Source organism: Lontra canadensis, unplaced genomic scaffold (genome assembly GCF_010015895.1).
Source record: "Lontra canadensis isolate GAN:19392208 unplaced genomic scaffold, GSC_riverotter_1.0 scaffold2, whole genome shotgun sequence".
Lineage (NCBI taxonomy): Eukaryota > Metazoa > Chordata > Mammalia > Carnivora > Mustelidae > Lontra > Lontra canadensis.
In genome coordinates, this window is record NW_022630996.1 from 62344906 (window position 1) to 62362672 (window position 17767).

General features: G+C 37.7%; 1 protein-coding gene and 1 long non-coding RNA gene across 2 annotated transcripts in view; one reads left to right on the top strand and one right to left on the bottom strand.

Moving 5' to 3' along the window:
* Nucleotides 1–1914, top strand: part of CALCR (calcitonin receptor) — a 149380-nt gene extending 147466 nt beyond the window's left edge. The window contains exon 14 of the mRNA XM_032875028.1: nucleotides 1632–1914. Coding sequence (XP_032730919.1) covers nucleotides 1632–1892 — 261 coding nt within the window. The 3' untranslated portion in view covers nucleotides 1893–1914. The remainder of the gene's footprint in view (nucleotides 1–1631) is intronic.
* LOC116877948 lies at nucleotides 1847–7144 on the bottom strand. The gene is made up of 3 exons (XR_004384741.1): nucleotides 6936–7144; nucleotides 3249–3342; nucleotides 1847–1935 (listed from the first exon to the last, which is right to left on the bottom strand). It is a non-coding gene; the product is annotated as an uncharacterized LOC116877948 (long non-coding RNA).
* Nucleotides 7145–17767: the final 10623 nt, after the last annotated feature.

Consider the following 17767-nt stretch of genomic DNA (forward strand, 5'->3'; position numbering starts at 1 on the left):
GTCAACACAAGGTTTCGCTACAAGGTACACAGCTTGACCATGGCACTTAAAGTTTTGGTCTTTGTCTCTTTTAAATAAAATTAGATAGATGCACATTAGAGAGTATACTCACACACTCATCACCTCCAAAAAACTAAAAACACAAAAACAGTTTGTTGCCACAATAATTCCAAATGATCAGATTACCAGTATTCCAAATGATCAGATTACCAAATTCGTCTGCCATTTGTCATCTTGAATTGATGGTTGCTCTGCTATATGAAGAAGAAATTCTCTTCAGTGACGAGTTTCATACCCTCTTGTCTTTGATGAATCATTTGACTGTTTTGCCTTTTTCTGAGTAAAATATTTAAAATGATATGACAAATACTAATAATTATTTGGAAAGACTGTTCTGCTATGATACACAGAAAATGTATTTGCCACAGAAATTATTCAGCCTTCTATCATGCATATCGGTTTATAACATAAGTATGTTGTACTATCATTTATATCTTCTTTTAGATTCATACAAATTTGGCTCCTCACAATTAACTCATTACATGCTTTATCTCAGGTCATACTGTTTCCAGATTCTCCCTCCTGTTCCCCCATAATGGTTAGGTCTTACATTCAAGTTTGGTAGCAAAATAACAAAAGATGTATTAATAAATCGATGCAAATATTTTGTATAAAAGCATATCTCCTGTACTGAGCCACAGAAAATCAGAAATGTAGAGTAGATACTGCAGCAATAATCTCTATTTTAGTCTTGCTCAGCTATAGAGAAAAGCCAGAAGTTAGGAGATGACAGGGAAGATGAACTTAAAGACTAAACTGAATTCAGTTCTGAAGAAAGCAGAGCTAGACAAGCAGCATTACTGCTTTTCCACGGTGGTTATTGCAGTTTTCATATTTAGAACTTCCTGACTTTAGCATCTTCTCCTTCTCTACTATACAGTTTATCATATTTGTAAAGCAAGTTTGGTAAGTTTGTTTACATATTACAAGTTTTTTCATAGGAAGAGGTTGAAATTTTATTCCTAAAAGCTTCGTACTCCATTAACTAGAGTTTTATCCAGGGCGCCCCATCTCAAGCCATGCTGGAGAAAGGAAAATCCACAGTATGAAACCCTTATAATGAAACCCCGGGCTGTGCTGTGGTATATGCATATGTATATGTATGTATGTATGTATGTATGTGTGTGTGTGTGTGTGTGTGTGTGTGTATACATACAGTAATGTGTTTAGGTTTAGATAAAAACTTCTGCATTATCAGAGGTGGTGGCAGATAAAAACTTTTCAAAAATCTTTTCCTCTGATAGGACACCTATACCATAATGGGTATAATAAAACCAAGGCAATTTTCATTCATTGGACAGGAGAGCTAAAGAAGAGACTTTTGCTCAAAAAGAGCAAACGACCTTGCCAGTGGTAGCTTAGGCAAGCAACTCGTTTCTCTGACTTGAAGATTCTTCTCCCAAGATGGTATATATTCCCCAACCAGAGCGTGTTTACTGCAGGGTCCTTCGAATCAGAATTACAACTCAGCCTCCTTTGGCCTCTGATAAGCTCCACGAACTGTGCCCATAAGCTTGGCTTGGGTCGTTTCCGACAATTATACGAAAACAAGGTTCCCTTTTCTCTTTCAGGTCCAAACCACCGTGAAGCGCCAATGGGCGCAGTTTAAAACCCAGTGGGATCAGCGCTGGGGGCGACGGAACCCCCGCCGCTCCGCGGCCAATGCCGCAGCCGCCGCCGCAGCCGCCGCTGCCGCCGCCGCGGCCGAAGCCGGGGACATCCCGGTTTACATCTGCCACCAGGAGCCGAGGAACGAAGCCGCCAACAACCTGGGCGAAGGGGGTGCCGAGGTCATTGCTTTGGAAATCATTGAGCAAGAGTCATCCGCTTGAATGTGAAGCTAGCGCAGCATCGTGATCACTGAGCCTTCATTTCCTGGGAGACAGACAGACCATCCATTTAAAGTGATCCCCATCCTCCCAGGAGCTGAGCATATCATTTGTGAAGAATTATTAAGTGAATTTGTCCATAGTAAATCTGGAGAAAGTTATCCTTGGTACTATTGCTGTGGGAGACAGTCTAGGAATGGAGTCTCCCACTGCATCCCTTGTGAACCCCATCTTTCATCTGGGACTGAGATGCAGTTGTCTTAGTGATGCAAGCAAAGTATCCAAGAAAAACACAATTAAATTGACCTAGTTCAGAAACAGGGTGCTCCTTGTTAATCTTGAGCCATTTATAACTTTGAGAAATTAAAAGCACGGTCACTATTTTTCTTTTTAACTCTAGACTTTGAATTAGAATATTTCTGTATTTGGCTATGGATCTAATTTTTAATTTTTTTATTTCAATCAATTCTGACGTTACTCAGATATTTTACCATCCACACAATGTAAACCGCACAAATTACATGACCTCTGCAAGACCAAGTGGCTTTCTTATAGAGAGATGACTAAGAAGGTAGAGGGGAGACCTGCATTTGGCAGGAAGAGGCAATGGTTTGGATGAAAAAGAAATTCTGAGTCCATTTGCTTAAAACATTAGATGGGCCAGTTTGTTAACTGGTTTATTAATATCGTATGCTCAGCGTGGTTTTGGATAATCCCGTCCATCGAACAGGCCCTAACTGCCGTCAGGAACTGGCCTTCACGTTGAATGTGCTTTGGTTGCTGACATTTCTAAATGGGGAGGTCACAAAGAATCCATCACTAAATTTTTCACAAAACTGCCAAAAATATAATTTCTAGTGGAAGAGAATATTCTCTTTAAAGAGAGTTTTCCACTTTCTTAAGCTCCAGGATTTATAAAGCAAATCACTCTAAGGTTTATAAAGCAGATTACCTCTTGCCCTTGGGTGCTATCTAGCAGTAAAAGATAAATTTGTTTAAGACTGGTAATTAAAAGACTCCATATAAATCCATTAACTGCTTTCCTCCCAGCTTCAAAGCTTAACAAGATCTCGGTCTTTTCCAGGAAGATTCAGTAGGGCTAATTAGAAATCAGTTTGTAGTTGACCTTTTGTTTGATGCTATTAGCAAAACAGGAGGAGGAAAAGTAACTGCTACGAGTTGAACCATCTATCGGTTCATTTAAAATAAAAGTAGAGGGTCTTATTAAAGCCCAATATTATATTCCCATATCTCTCCTTACATCCTCATCATAAAATCTTCAAAAATCCCTGAACAAACCAGTTATCGTTACCAGTACCTAAAGTTCATTTGTGGATTTGCAACAGTAATCAGAGTTACCATCATTTGATTTTGTGCCAAACGGGGAGATCCATTGAAACCCTTCAAATCTCAGATCTCATCTATGTCGATGCCACTGCCTTTCAGAGGTGATCTAGTTGTGGAAAAAACAAAAAGTTGATTTGTTCTGGTTAGATATTTAGTGCACCCAAAGAAAATTATATTCCTTCAGTGAAAATGTATTTTGGATACTAAAGTGGTTTATGTCTCCTTTACTGAATGTAAGGGAGCAATTGAAAAGAAGGTATTTTTCCAATCACAGTATTTATGTAGTGGTGTTCCTATTTTCGTTTACAAACATGGAAAACAGAGTATTTGAGGCAGCTCTAGTACAAATGTGATAATATATTGCTAAATATTCTAGACATTATTGTGCTATTATAGTAGGGGCTGACGAAACAACACAGCTTACCGTAGAATTATACATAGTGCCAAAATGATGTGAACTGCTTACGCTATGTATATGTATAAATTATAATACAGAGTATGTTAAAAGCAAAAAGATGTATATGTGCATATTTTTCTACAGAAATATATTCTCATCTTTCATTCATTCATCATGTCTCCAGCTCATTCCATGTTCATTTTTTCATTTCAATCATGCGCGGCTAACATCCCACTTAATTTGGGTAGCAGGAAGGGGAAAGATAATCCAAATAGGTTAGAAAACCATATGTAAAAACATTGAGGTTATTGTCTTTGTCAGTGTAATCAGCTTCCATCTTCAACTTTGCTATAAACTCCAAAGCACAGTTCTCATACCCTGAATAATGCAAAAACCACACACAACTATTGATCTCTCCGGTGTAAATTTGGAAAGCACAGCAAAGAAATCTAGGGCAAGAAGTATCCTTTATTGTTCTTGACTTTTTTTTTTTCATTATTCTGGGACCAGACTTGAATTGTCCAACATCACATCAGATCATTAGAATTGTTACAATCATTGATTTTTAATATAGTCTGGGAGAGAGACTAAGATGGGACAAAAGGCGATTAAATTAAATGTCATTAGAATGCATAAAGACCACTATTGGAAAGATTTTCAGATCTAGAAAGCATAAAATGGAAAAAATAAGGATTAAATGAGAACTGTGATAGGCAAATAAAGGAGAACAGGAACAATTTGTAGGTTCTGCACACGATTCAACTACTGTCCTCCTGAGAGCTGGAGAACTTTTTCAGAAAAGATACATAAGGATTACATCTTTCCCTTTGTGTCCCAGTAGACAATACAGATACATATTATTACCCTTGTGATCCTGAAAAACAAAAGTAATTTTCCATCATACCATAAAACCTGATTCTTCAAGAGGACAACTTTAACTCAGATGGTCAGTCTCCCACTTGCTTTGATCCCCACTACAAAACAGACCTTTGAAAGATATCATGGTTCTTGAAAGAGGGAAAGATGTTGAAAAAGAAATGACAGAAACACTATTGTCATGGAGCTCCAACCCTGTTCATTCATTCCTTCATTCATTAGCATTGATTCAACAGACATTTCATATACTTTTCATCTAGCTCCACAACAAACATTTATTAATAGTAGTTATCCTGGCAAAGTTTCTTTGCAGTGGTGACTGCTTCTTTCCTGTGTCAATGGTACAAATCAAAACCTACTAAGTGAACCGTTACCCTAAAGCCATAACCACTGACATCTTTAGAGTGGAAGAACAAAGGGACCCATGCGGTTGGAACTGGTAGCTGAATGTGACCTTTCCTCTTTATTAGTGCTCGGTGGGGCAGCTCAAGTTATTAGAAACATTCTCAGAACAAGATCTCTGCATAAACTCATTTTCTTAAGAACAGGGCCTGAAACAGTGATTCTTCCATTGGCTAGATTATCAACAGCTTATCAGGGGAGTTAACGCTTTAGAGTTTAAAACAATGTTATACATGAAGAGGGGAGATCAGAAGCCATATTTAGAAATACAATCAGATACACTCAGAAATAAACTCCATTTATTATTTTGAGAGGGGAGACAAGATGGCTCACTCCTAGCTTAAGCTTCCATAAGGTTGATTTTAGTGAATTAATCCATAGGTAATTTACGTGTCTGCAGGGGGCAACGGGGGAGAAAACAATAACTGGAAACATAAAAGAAAGAATGGTACATGCCTGTGAGAGTCAAGTAACGAGGAAAAACCACATTTGAAAAGTAAGAGCTATCCTTCTGATTATTTTTGTTCTTCGGGACATAGGAGTAACATCTGTTTACCACCTGTAAGTAATATGAAGCACTGAAGGAGTGAAAACACAATGTAACTCAGGTCAGGAAGATTTTCTAATAACATGCCTTCCTCCATTTGGATTAGTGAGCATCTCTGAAAGATTTCAGAGATTTTCCATTATCTTAAACATTGACCAACCAGACTCTCAGGTCACTGATCTGACTTACAGAAATTTCCACTTACAGAAATTCAATGCCTTGTCTCTAACTTTCCAGAAACCCTCTTGGCTGATTGACCAGCAATGCAGCTGCATGTCACTGCCGTCTCCTCTACTTAAGAGACTTATCTTATTTTAATTTGGAGAAATCGCTTCCCAACAAAATCTCAAAGTACTACAAGAGAAGTGCTGAACAGAAATTCAGTAAAACCAGTTGAGATGTCTTTAATGAGGGGAGGAAAGAAAATGCATTCAGAAGAGACAGGAAGTCAGTGTCCACACACCCCTGCCAGACTGGCTAATCGAGGCTAACTATGCACACAGACTTGTCTGACACAGACGCCCTGCACCAAAGCGTACACCCAGCTGCGAAGTCCCAACATGTGCACACAGCACGGTGTGTGGCTACTCTCAGGGCTGCAAGCATTTCCCTCCTGTGCTCGAGCATGACAGCTTCTGCGTGCTGTCATCAGAAGAGGGGATTGTCAGGGGCATTCGTGTTATGGAGAGCATCCCTTAAATAGAGATGATTTAAGAAGACAAAAGAAAGGAACTCCAATCACGGAAATACCGTAGTCAATATGAATGGACACCTAGACACTAGCTTACTTACTCTTTGTAATCACTGAAACTGGTTTTATCCCCCATTTTAGTGATGAGGAAACTAAGTGAAAGAGGAGTTAAATAATGCACCCACCACAGTCACACAATTAGTAGTAAGGGGCCAGGCTAGGATTTGAATCAAGAGTAGCCAGTGCCTTTGTTTTTGAAACTGCCATCTTGGTTGGGTGGTCCCACCATCCTGTCTCTCAAAGTAAGACCGTCCGTTCCCCTCTTGACTCTAAAGGGTACAGATCATTGTCTTCTGTTGACCAAGAGGATAGAGATTGTTCATAACATGTTTCTCTTTTGGTCCAAAAATAACTTAATTCATGGTCCATGGATTCCTTCAAAAAATGAGTAGTCTTTAGATGAAATTCAGCTTTCTATAGCTTAAAGGGTTTCTTCTATCGTGATGACTCCTTCTTCTACCCAGGGATATTTTTTTTTTTCCACACACAGTGCCAGTTTGCAGCTTTTCCATTTCAAGATGTAGTCTTTGTGCAGACATTGGGGAGAAAAAACATGCATTGGGAAATTCTCAGTGGACACCCCAGGCCTAACTTGAGGCCTGCAGCAGAGCTGAAGAAGAGGAAGGGCTGATTTTAGCGCTGTTTGTCATAAGACTTTCACTTACTGATTTTCAAGAAGGGAGGCCTGCACAGAGAGGACAATAAAGACCACGAACATGAACTCACCCATGGAACTCAGCATCAGGTGATGAAGAGAGGCAGAGTGGAGAAGGAAAAGGTTCAAGGAACTGTAGCACCAGCCAAGGGGGCAAAGTAGTTAGGGCTGCCAGCTCCACCTCCAGAAATTGACCCTGGAGAAACTACAGAAATGGAGGGCACACATGCATTTTAGGAATTAGCATTTAATGGGGAAAAAAGGAAAAGGAAAAAAGAAATAAACAAAAATGAAAAACTCTAGGTTTCTCGAATGAGTGCACCACTTTGAGGAGAGGAAGGGGTCTAGACAATGGCTGGAGGCCACAGCAATAGAGCACAGGACAGACTTTTATTGTGTTCTCAGGGCCTGGGACCTCCCCTACAGCCACAGGCCTCACTGCTGGTCCCAGGGTCCACACAATACTCTCAGAGCAGCACAAAAACCCTAAAGGAGTAAGGAGTTCATGAAAACAAGTAAGTTTGCACTAAGCTGCTACCCTGGGCATCCATTCCTGCCCTTTGTTTCTTCTCCAGCACCACAAGACTGGTGCATTATAATTTGGTGGGGTGGGGAGGGGAGTGTATTATCCCAATACTTTACACCAGTGGCCAGGTATAAGGGTTCCTGTGGAGTAGCAGCCCAGGAAAGTATCCAGGATACCCCAAGGTGACTTGGTCTTTACCCTGGGACTCACTCTCCCCATTCTCCTTAAATTCACCAGGATCCAGAAAGCCATGGCTTGGTCTTTGGCCACTCCCCAAGAGACTTTAGAGACCAATTACTCCAAAGTCAGAGGCTCATAGGCCAAGACAATTCGACGTCTCCAGAATAGAACCATTCCCAAGGAGAGCCAACAAACTAAACAAAGTCTACAATAAACCAGTGTGATTAGGAAATGCTGATTAAAAATTCCAAGTAAGCTTGAAAACATATATTGAAGGACATAAGGAAAGATTATTAACAATACAGCAAGGAACAAGAAAGAATACAAAAGAACCCAGGGGGATACTGTTTATGAATAAATGCAATGGCTGAAATAAATCATTCTACATGCAATAATTGCAATGAATAACAGTTAATTAGTAAGACAGACACAGCTTTTAAATGAATTAGTAAGAAGATCTGATTAGGACTATCCCCCAGAGGAAGCAGGAAAGAATAAAAAGATAGAAAACAGAAAAGATAGAAAATAGAAAACAGAGGTGGAAGTGCCAGTGTGTAGACAACAGGAGTCCCAGAAGGAGACCAAAACCATACAAATTAATTAAAGATACTTCAAATAAGAAAACTCAAGTATTAATAAATAAATACCCCAAACTAAAATTCTTGTTGATATTGACAAGACTAGGGACAAGATCAACATATCAAGTAGCTGAAGCTTTTCTGGGTTTTTTGGTGGGGGGAGAGAGGAGGATAGAGATTGGGGTAATTAAGAAAGCAATATGGGGTTGGGGACCTGGGTGGCTCAGTGGGTTAAAGCCTCTGCCTTCGGCTCAGGTCATGATCCCAGGGTCCTGGGATCCAGCCCCGCATCAGGCTCTCTGCTCAGCGGGGAGCCTGCTTCTCCCTCTCTCTCTGCCTGCCTCTCTGCCTACTTGTGATCTCTGTCTGTCAAATAAACAAAATCTTTAAAAAAAAAAAAAGAAAGAAAGAAAGAAAGCAAGCAATATGGGTAAATAAATATGAATATGGGTCTTAACATGTATCAAACAGTCTTAATATATCATTAATTATAATACAGCAGTTGTGGTCACCAATTAAAACAGAGAATCTCAAATTTAAAAAAAATAAAGCCCCACGAACATACAGGCAACAAGAGATACACATAAGACCATAAGACAAAAAGAAAATAAAAGATTGAAAATCGGTGGGGAAAGTTTTGTTAGGGAAATGTGAACCCAAAGAAATATGGGGTTGTCTCTTAATATCTGACTAAATAGAATTTAAGACAAAAAAATCATAAGGGAAATCATGTGCCAGTAAAAGAAATAATTGAACAAGATTATAACCATCATAAATTTATACACATTCTAAAATACAGCTTTAAAACACATAAATACTGAAAGAACTCCAGGAAAAAAATACGTAATTTGTCAACTATAATGATGATCTTCTTTTAAAGATTTGTTTATTTATTTGGGGGGAAAGGGGCAGAGGGAGAAGGAAGGAGAATCTCAAGCAAACTCTCAACTGAGCGTGGGGATCCCCATGGGTCTTGATCTCATGACTCTGAGACTGTGATCCTGAGATCACGACCCAAACTAAAATCAAGAGTCCAAAGCTTAACTGACTGAACCACCCAGGTGCCCCAATTGTAGTTGATGATTTTAACATACCTGCCTCAGAATCTGATAGATGAAGCAAATAAAATGTTAGAAGTGTTACAAAAACATCTGGAAAATACAATTACCAAACTCAATCTATTGAAAATACATTAGCTATGCTCAACAAACAGGAAATATGCATTCCTTTTGCATATACACAGAATGTACAAAAATGCCATCTTTAAGATCATAAAGAAAACCTCTATTAATTCCCAATGACTAATACCATTCAGAAGATCTCTGACTATAAAGAAATAGGATTAGAAATAAATATCAAAATCATAGGTTCAGCAGTCTTGTGTTGAAAATAATAAATATTTTAATGTAACCCTTACTTTTTTTTTTAATTTTATTTTTTATAAACATATATATATATTTTTCCCCCCAGGGGTACAGGTCTGTGAATCTCCAGGTTTACACACTTCACAGCACTCACCATAGCACATACCCTACCCAATGTCCATAACCCCACCTCTCCCCAACCCCCCTCCTCCCAGCAACCCTCAGTTTGTTTTGTGAGATTAAGAGTCACTTATGGTGTAACCCTTACTTTTAAAAGAATATTTAAAATTATAGGATGGTGACTGTCTTACATTACTGTCATATTAGTTTTTAACCATTAATGCTATTTAGCACTACATCTCTAAATTTACAGGGCATACTAAAGCAGTTCCTTGAAGGACACTTAAACTTTTTTTTTTTTTTTCCAATCTAAGTTAAGCCATCTCTTGCCATAAGCAAAGGGATGGGAGATCAGTATACTGGTCATCATTTGATACAAATAAGGAAGGTGAGCTTAAGGTCCCATGTATGTTTCTGGCCTATGTGCAAAGTCATAGTCAAAACCATGCTGTGGATCTCACTGGGTAGTGGGAGGACACTTAAACTTTAGATATATTTATCCGAGAAGAAATAAGAATGGTGAGCAACAGAATGGAAGCAGAAAAACATAAGAAGGAAAAAGTTACTTGAGAAATTCCCCTGAGGTGATGGTATTCTCGAAGTACACTGTCAGGCAGGCTAACTCAGAAGTCATGGCCTGCAAAGACTTACAGACCAAGTTGAGAAGCTCAAATCATCTAGTTTATCTAATCAACTGAAAACAGTGAGAAGCTTATAGAAGAAGATCTTAGGGTAGAGTACAGCAGGATACACTAACCATACTATCATGTTTCCTCTCTAGGCCACATATTCCCTGCTGAAAGCATAGAGTTGAGGTTTGAGCAAAGGGGCACAGAAGAGGAAAGATGCCTAGAGTCAACACACTGTGCTTGCTCTACCAGGGAGATGCAGGACTCATGGCTACAGTCGCAGCTTGCCAATGACCACAATTAACAGCTATGGGTTTTATCTGTATTTCTTGGGCAGAGGGCACAGGAACTAGGATAGATGTCATGTGGGCAGTATATTTAATCTCATGATTATTGAATGTCTTAGAAGCCTCATGCATATGTAGGGTACCATTAATATTGGGGTTTGTATGCCTTGGTATCTTTAGTATAGCATATATACTTTGTGTCTTGTGGTTCCTCCATATCTTATAGTCTATGTTAAACACACAAATGCTCTATTCAAATTATTCTACATCTAGTGTATCTCACAGGTTGCTAATCTACTTATTATTCATACCTCTCATTTACTTTCCTTGTCTTCTCTGGAAGAACTGAATGTTCTAACAATCAAACACCTATTACAGAGGGATATAAGTTTCAGAGCAGAAGTCAATAATGAAAAAAAAAGCAACAAAACCAAATACTTGGTTCTTTGAAAAAAATTTCTTAAAAAGGCCTCTAACAAGACTGATCAAGGAAAAAAGAGAGAGTACACTTAGTTAAAAAAAACATAATAAAATGATGAATAATTAAGACACCACAGAGATTATAAAAAGAGTAAGAGCATTATAATGTCTATATGTATATGTTCAAAGTCCAACATACACTAATAGATTTGAAAAACTTAAAAGAAACAACTAAATTTCCAGAAAAAATAGATAAAAATGGACAAATTGGGCAGCAAAAACAGAATACTTGAGTAAACTAGTAAAAAACCACAGTCTTAGATGGTATTATAGGTAAGTTACATCAATTTGTTGAGGGATTGTTCATTTCTACCATAAAATATTTTCCAAATATACAAGATTTTCCAAAATATATAATAAAGATGGTACCACAAATCAGGGGAAAACAATGATTTGTTTAATAGATGGTGTTAGAAAAACTGGCTTACAACATGAAAAAAATAAAACTGGATCTCTTATTAATCCTACATAAAAAGATAGAGTCCAGGGATATTATTAAATATCTAACTATGAAAGATAAATATATGCATGAATGAAAAGAATATGTAAGCAAATGGCTTAAGGGCAGGGAAAGATTTCTTAAAGAAATACCATAAACTAAAAGTCAAAAAACCAAAATAAAACAAAACAAAACAGTGAGTTTGTTTACATCAAAAGCAATATACCTGGTCAACAAGGAATAGTGTCCCCTTGTTAAATAGATATCTTTAATTGACAAATGATAGGATGGAATATAAAACTGAGTTAATACGTAGAACATAAAAAGAACTTCAGCAAATTAACAAGAAAAATATTGGCATAGGATATGCACAAGCAGGTTACAGAAGAGGTCATCCAAAAGGTTAAAAAGTATATGGAGATATGCACAGATTGCTTAGTTAGCAGAGAAGTCCTTACTAGAACAACAGGGCCACTATTAAACATGGGAACATGCCTACTTCCAGGGAGAACCACCAAGGTCTGTAGTTCATCTTGTGAGGGAGGGAAACCTGCAAAGTGGGCCTTATTTTTTACTGATTCAAAACTTTCACAGATGTTATATATTTTAGGACTGACAGGTATTGGGGGAAAGCAACCCTCCTCCAGTTCAATGGAAGACTAGAAAGAAAAAATTCTGAAAGTCTAGAAAGGAAGCAAAGCCAAAGTTTGGAACCTAGTGACTAGTAAAGCACATTTTTAAAAAAAAGATAACTCTTGACCTGATTTACATGACATCTAATAAGCATTTAATCAGCAATGACAACCAAGAACCCCACCAATCTAAAACTCAGTAACAAGACAAAACCTGTCTACCCTTGTACTTGGCATATATTGAAATAATTGAACCAGAGAAGATACTTTGTGCATTTAAGACGTGGATAAATCTCCATTCTAGAACAGTATGTTGATGAACTGATAAGCCAATCATCACCTCTCCATTCACACCAAACATGTAAGAGAATCTGTCTCCCATCCATGCTTTGGCAGCTATGTTTAGACCACATGATCTCACTGTCTTTGCCACAGTACATTGGACCATGAGCAGATAAATAACCTAATCTGAACTAATCAAATTCTGTCTCAAGAATCCTAACTAAGAAACATAAACATTATTAATTATATGGTGATGGACTTTGGAGATAAAAGTCCCCCAAAGATTCTGAGTTGGCGGATATTTTTGCCAGATATACAGTGATAGATAAGAAAGAGAACCAGGAGAACAAAATAAACACATTGAGGGAATGATACAAGGAACCATGATGAGACAGAGAGAGAGAGGAGGTTGGGAGGGAGGGACGGGGAGAGAGGGAGAGAAAAATGGAAAAAATAGCGGCCTGATTGTTTTCTATCTCTCAAGAGACCTGACTATATTTCCGACAATTGGATTCTACAATATTGCCATGTATTCTTTCAATTAATTGCTCTTTTCCTTGAAATAATTTCAGTGGATTCCTGTCCAAATATCACAATGTGCCCTGACTAAGATAATTGGCTTCTTAGAACATATGTCTAAGCCTTGAACAAAAGCTTGCCAAGGCTCATTAAATACATCAGACATACTCTTCTTACTCCTATAAGAATGAATAGTAATGTCATAAAAAATAATCCCTGTCAGAGGGTTTTAGGTAAGAAGCTGAGGGTCATGGAAGCACAGATGGTTTTCATTTCTTCTTCCAAATGATGGTAGTAGCTTTGTCAGGGAAAGCAGATAAAATAAGAGGATTTGAGTGAAAAATGAATTTGGTTTTCTGAATCTTATTAGTTACAACAGTACATTGAGTCTGCTGAGGACCTGCCTGCTCAACCTACAGGATGAGAGGATTCTACTGGGCAGAAAACCTATTGGTAAAATCAAAAAATTTTTGAACTGAAAAATAAAAGGAAGAATAGTGCCCAGATATAGCTCCACAACCTTCTCTGGAGGACCCTAGTATGCCAAATAAAGTAAACTGAAGAAGAACAGGATATATTTCATGGAAAAGTATCTGGGAGGAAAGTCAGAAATAATTCTTATATCCTACAAAGACTATATGACATGTGAAGTGGGGCAGTAACAAAGTGAATCAGAAATGTTAACACAATTAGAGAAGTACTGTCATATGCATGTTACAGAAAGTTGGAGAGTCAACAATAGAAAGATACGATGTCATATGTGTGTGTGTGTGCATGTGTGTGTATAATGTCAAACATATATTTTATTGTATACATATATTTTAACTCAACTATCAAAGAAATGAAAGACCAGAATAGTATATCGAAAATATATGGAAAAATAATTGAAATGCCTATAAAACCAATAATGGACCTAATGAGGAAGGGGGAAAGAGCATCTAAAGAAATCAGCATGGTATTCAGGAAGCTCTCAGAGATACAACACATTATGAAGAAATATGCTCAACTGGAATTTCTTTTTCTTTATTTTTTTTCTTTTATTTTAGAGAGAGAGAATGCAAGCATGAGAAGGGGTGAGGAGGGGCAGAGAGAGGGGGGAAGCAGACTCCCTAGTGAGCAGGGAGCCCAATTTGGGGCTTGATACCTGGACTCTGAGATCACGACCTGAGCTGAAGGCAGATGCTTAATGAACTGAGCCACCTAGGCACCCCTAGAATTCTTATTTATATTAATGGTTTGTTAGGTAGTTCAGATTAGTTCTCCAGAAAAACACTAAAAACTTTGATAAAATAACAAAATCATCTTGTTAAAAACATAAAAATGAAAAGAAGAAAAAACCAATGCACAAAATCAAGAGTCAATGGAAAATAATAACCCAAAATGATAAGTGCTCTCAGAAGACACTCACATATTGAGGTCATTTGCTGATGTGAACCTTAATTTTAATAGAAGACAGACAACTAACAACTAACAAAAAAATCCTTCCCCACAATAAGCAATCATCCCCAAAAGGCTAAACTTTCAGGATTCAGGATGAGGGTGAATTAAGGTGAAATACATTACATAAGGTGAATTACATTCCATCCCAATCTTCAGGATAAAGTAAAGAATTTCAATTCTTGAATTCAGTTTATGTTCTTTAGAAACACTTGTGCTATCCACTTGTGGTTTAGCAAAAGCAAACTCAAATTCTCTATTTTTTTTTAATGTAAGTATGATTTTTGCCCATAAGGGTTAAAAAATAATAAATGCTGTGCAGCACACAGCCAAAAATGACTAGGCACATAGAACTAGGTTTCATGAGGAGAACAGGAAAAGAAATAGACTTGCAAAGACACTAATATTGAAACTTCATAGACTATGAAATAATTTTGCTGACTATGGGATGCATATAAAAAAGAATGAAGATATCTACAGAGGATAAAAAATTACAAAAAATAGAAATAGTATGTAAAAGAATCAAATATAATTTCTGTTATGAAAAATATATTCGAGAGACAGTAGATGAGTTTAATGGATGATAAGGCAGGGATATAGAGGATTCATGGACTAAAAGAAGAGTGAGAAAAAAATATCTGGAGTTCACACAATTTGATAGGAAAAATAGGTAAAAGAGAAACTAAGAAATGTGAGAAGGTCTAACATCAGTTTAATCAGAGCTCCAAATAGGATGAAATAGAGAGTGAATTGCAAGTAGTATTCGAAGAGATAATGACTTAGAATTTTCCATAAACTTGACACACATTAATCCACAGACATAAGGAGCCCAACAAAGGCCAAGAAGACTAAATAAAAAGAAATTCATAGTCATACAGACTAAATTCACAGGAATCCAAAAATAGGGACTCTTAAAAAGAAACCAATGACAATAAACAGACTAACTTCCTAATGAGTGAATTAGTTAGTTCTCCACATTAACAATGGAAGACAGCAGAATGAGAGAATCAATAAGATAAAAATAAAGTTAATATCAACCTGGATTATGCACGAATTCAAAGGATCTTTTAAGAATAAAGGCAAAATAGAGAAGAGGCATATCCAGAATGGCAGAGTAAGGACTTCCAAAAATCTGCTCCTCTATAAAAGCAATGAGAACACTGGCAAAATCTGTCAAAATCAATATTTTCAAAACTCTGAAAATTAACCAAAGGCGAATTATTCTGGGAAAGTCATTAAGCAACTCAGCTAGAGGCTTCTCCCTGGGAAAGGAAAAAGTTGGAGCGTACCTCTAATGTTCCAGCTTTTGGGACCAGGGAATGCCCGAGAGACTTGTTTCTGACTCACACACTGGGGGCACTGATGGGACCAGAATACTCTAGGAGCCTGGGGGCTGCTGAGAACAAAAGAAAGTTGGCAGGTTTGCAGCAGCTCCAGAGAACCTGCAATACTGCAGACAGACACCAGAGGGAGGAATAGATTACAAACTCCTGGGGGACGGGGGGGAGAGCAAATCCTTCTAATTGAGAATTTATGCACACAAATCCAGAAAATGTTTGGGAGGCCCCCAGAATCTCTAGCCAGACTGATTTGGTGGTGTTTTTTTTTTTTTTCCCTGTGCAAAGCCAATTTGTGAAGACTGACCAATCATTTCCTAATGACACTAAGTTAGGAACTAAATAATAGAGGCTGTTCTTAAAAATAGGTCTTCTCATTTTAAGTGTCACTATTTTTACATCAGCTTGTCTTCATGAGAAAGCTTAAGATTGTGATAGATGTTTCACCTAAGATCCTTCTTTTCTTGTTTGTTTGTTTGTTTGTTTAAAGATTATATTTATTTATTTGACAGACAGAGATCCAAGTAGGCAGCGAGGCAGGCAGAGAGAGAGGAGGAAGCAGGCTCCCTGATGAGCAGAGAGCCCGATGCGGGGCTCGATCCCAGGACCCTGAGATCATGACCTGAGCTGAAGGCAGAGGCTTTAACCCACTGAGCCACCCAGACGCCCCTTATTTGTTTTTTTAATTCAAATTCTAGTTAGTTAACATACAGCACAATATTGGTTTTGAGAGAATGCAGTGACTCATCACTTACATACATCACCCAGTGCTCATCCCAACAATCCCTCCTTAATACCTTAATACCTATCACCCATCTAGCCCTTCCCCACCCACCTCCCTATAGTAACCCTCAATTCTCTATCATTAAGTGTCACCTATGGCTTGTTTCCCTCTCTCTTTTTTCTTTACCCCCTTCCCATACATTCATTTGTTTCCTTTCTTAAATTCTAAATATAAGTGAGATCATATTTGTATTTCTCTTATTTCGCTTAGCGTAATTTACTCTAGCTCCATCTACATCATTGTAAATGGCAAGATTTCATTCTTTTTGATGGCTGAGTACTATTCCATCATATATATATACCACATCTTCTTTACCCATTCATTGGTTGACAGATATTTGGACTGTCTCCTAGTTTGACTATTGTTGCTAATGCTGTTATAAAAATTGGAGTGTATGTACATCTTCGAATCTGTATTTTTGTATCCTTTGGGTAAATACCCAATAGTGCAATTGCTGGATTATAGGGTAATTCTATTTTTAACTTTTTGAGGAACCTCCAAACTGTTCTCCAGAGTGGCTGCACCAGTTTGCATTCTGACCAACAGTGAAAGAGGGTTCCCCTTTTACCACATTCTTGCCAACACCTGTTGTTTCCTGTGTTATTAGTTTTAGCCATTCTGACAGGTGTGAGGTGGTATCTCACTGTGGTTTTGATTGTATTTCTCTGATGATGAGTGATGTTGAGCATCTTTTCATGTGTCTGTTAGCCATCTGCATGTCTTCTTTAGAAAAGTGTCTATTCATGTCTTCTGCCCATTTCTTAACTGGGTTATTTGGTTTTGGGGTGTTAAGTTTGGTAAGTTATTTATAGACTTTGGATACTAACCCTTTAACAGATATATCATTTGCATCACATAACATTCTTCTCCACTGGCTATTACTAGTCTGTAAAACTTAGTAGAGATGGTAGAAGACAAATTGCTGACTCTGCTCAGATATTTCTTTGGTGGTTTAGATATGTATCATGCATCCTGAGTGCAGAATTTTGATTAGTAAATTCACAATAATTTGAAAATCAGTTAAGACTTAATTTGTAGCTCTGGGGATGGCTGTTGATGACTATATTTATAGGGACTGGTATCCAGAGAGCATGACTGAGTGTCAAATTCCAAACACCATTATTAAAATGCATAATTATTTTTGCACTCAGGATATTCAAAGTCCACACATTTGTAGGACTCTTTGGCCAACAAAGTATATAAGACACTGGTCTCATGGGGTTATGATTTATACCATGCATGTATCCATCAGTTTGCAGATTTAAAAGCCAAACAGAAACAGATTGAGTTTGTGGCAAACATTGCGAGT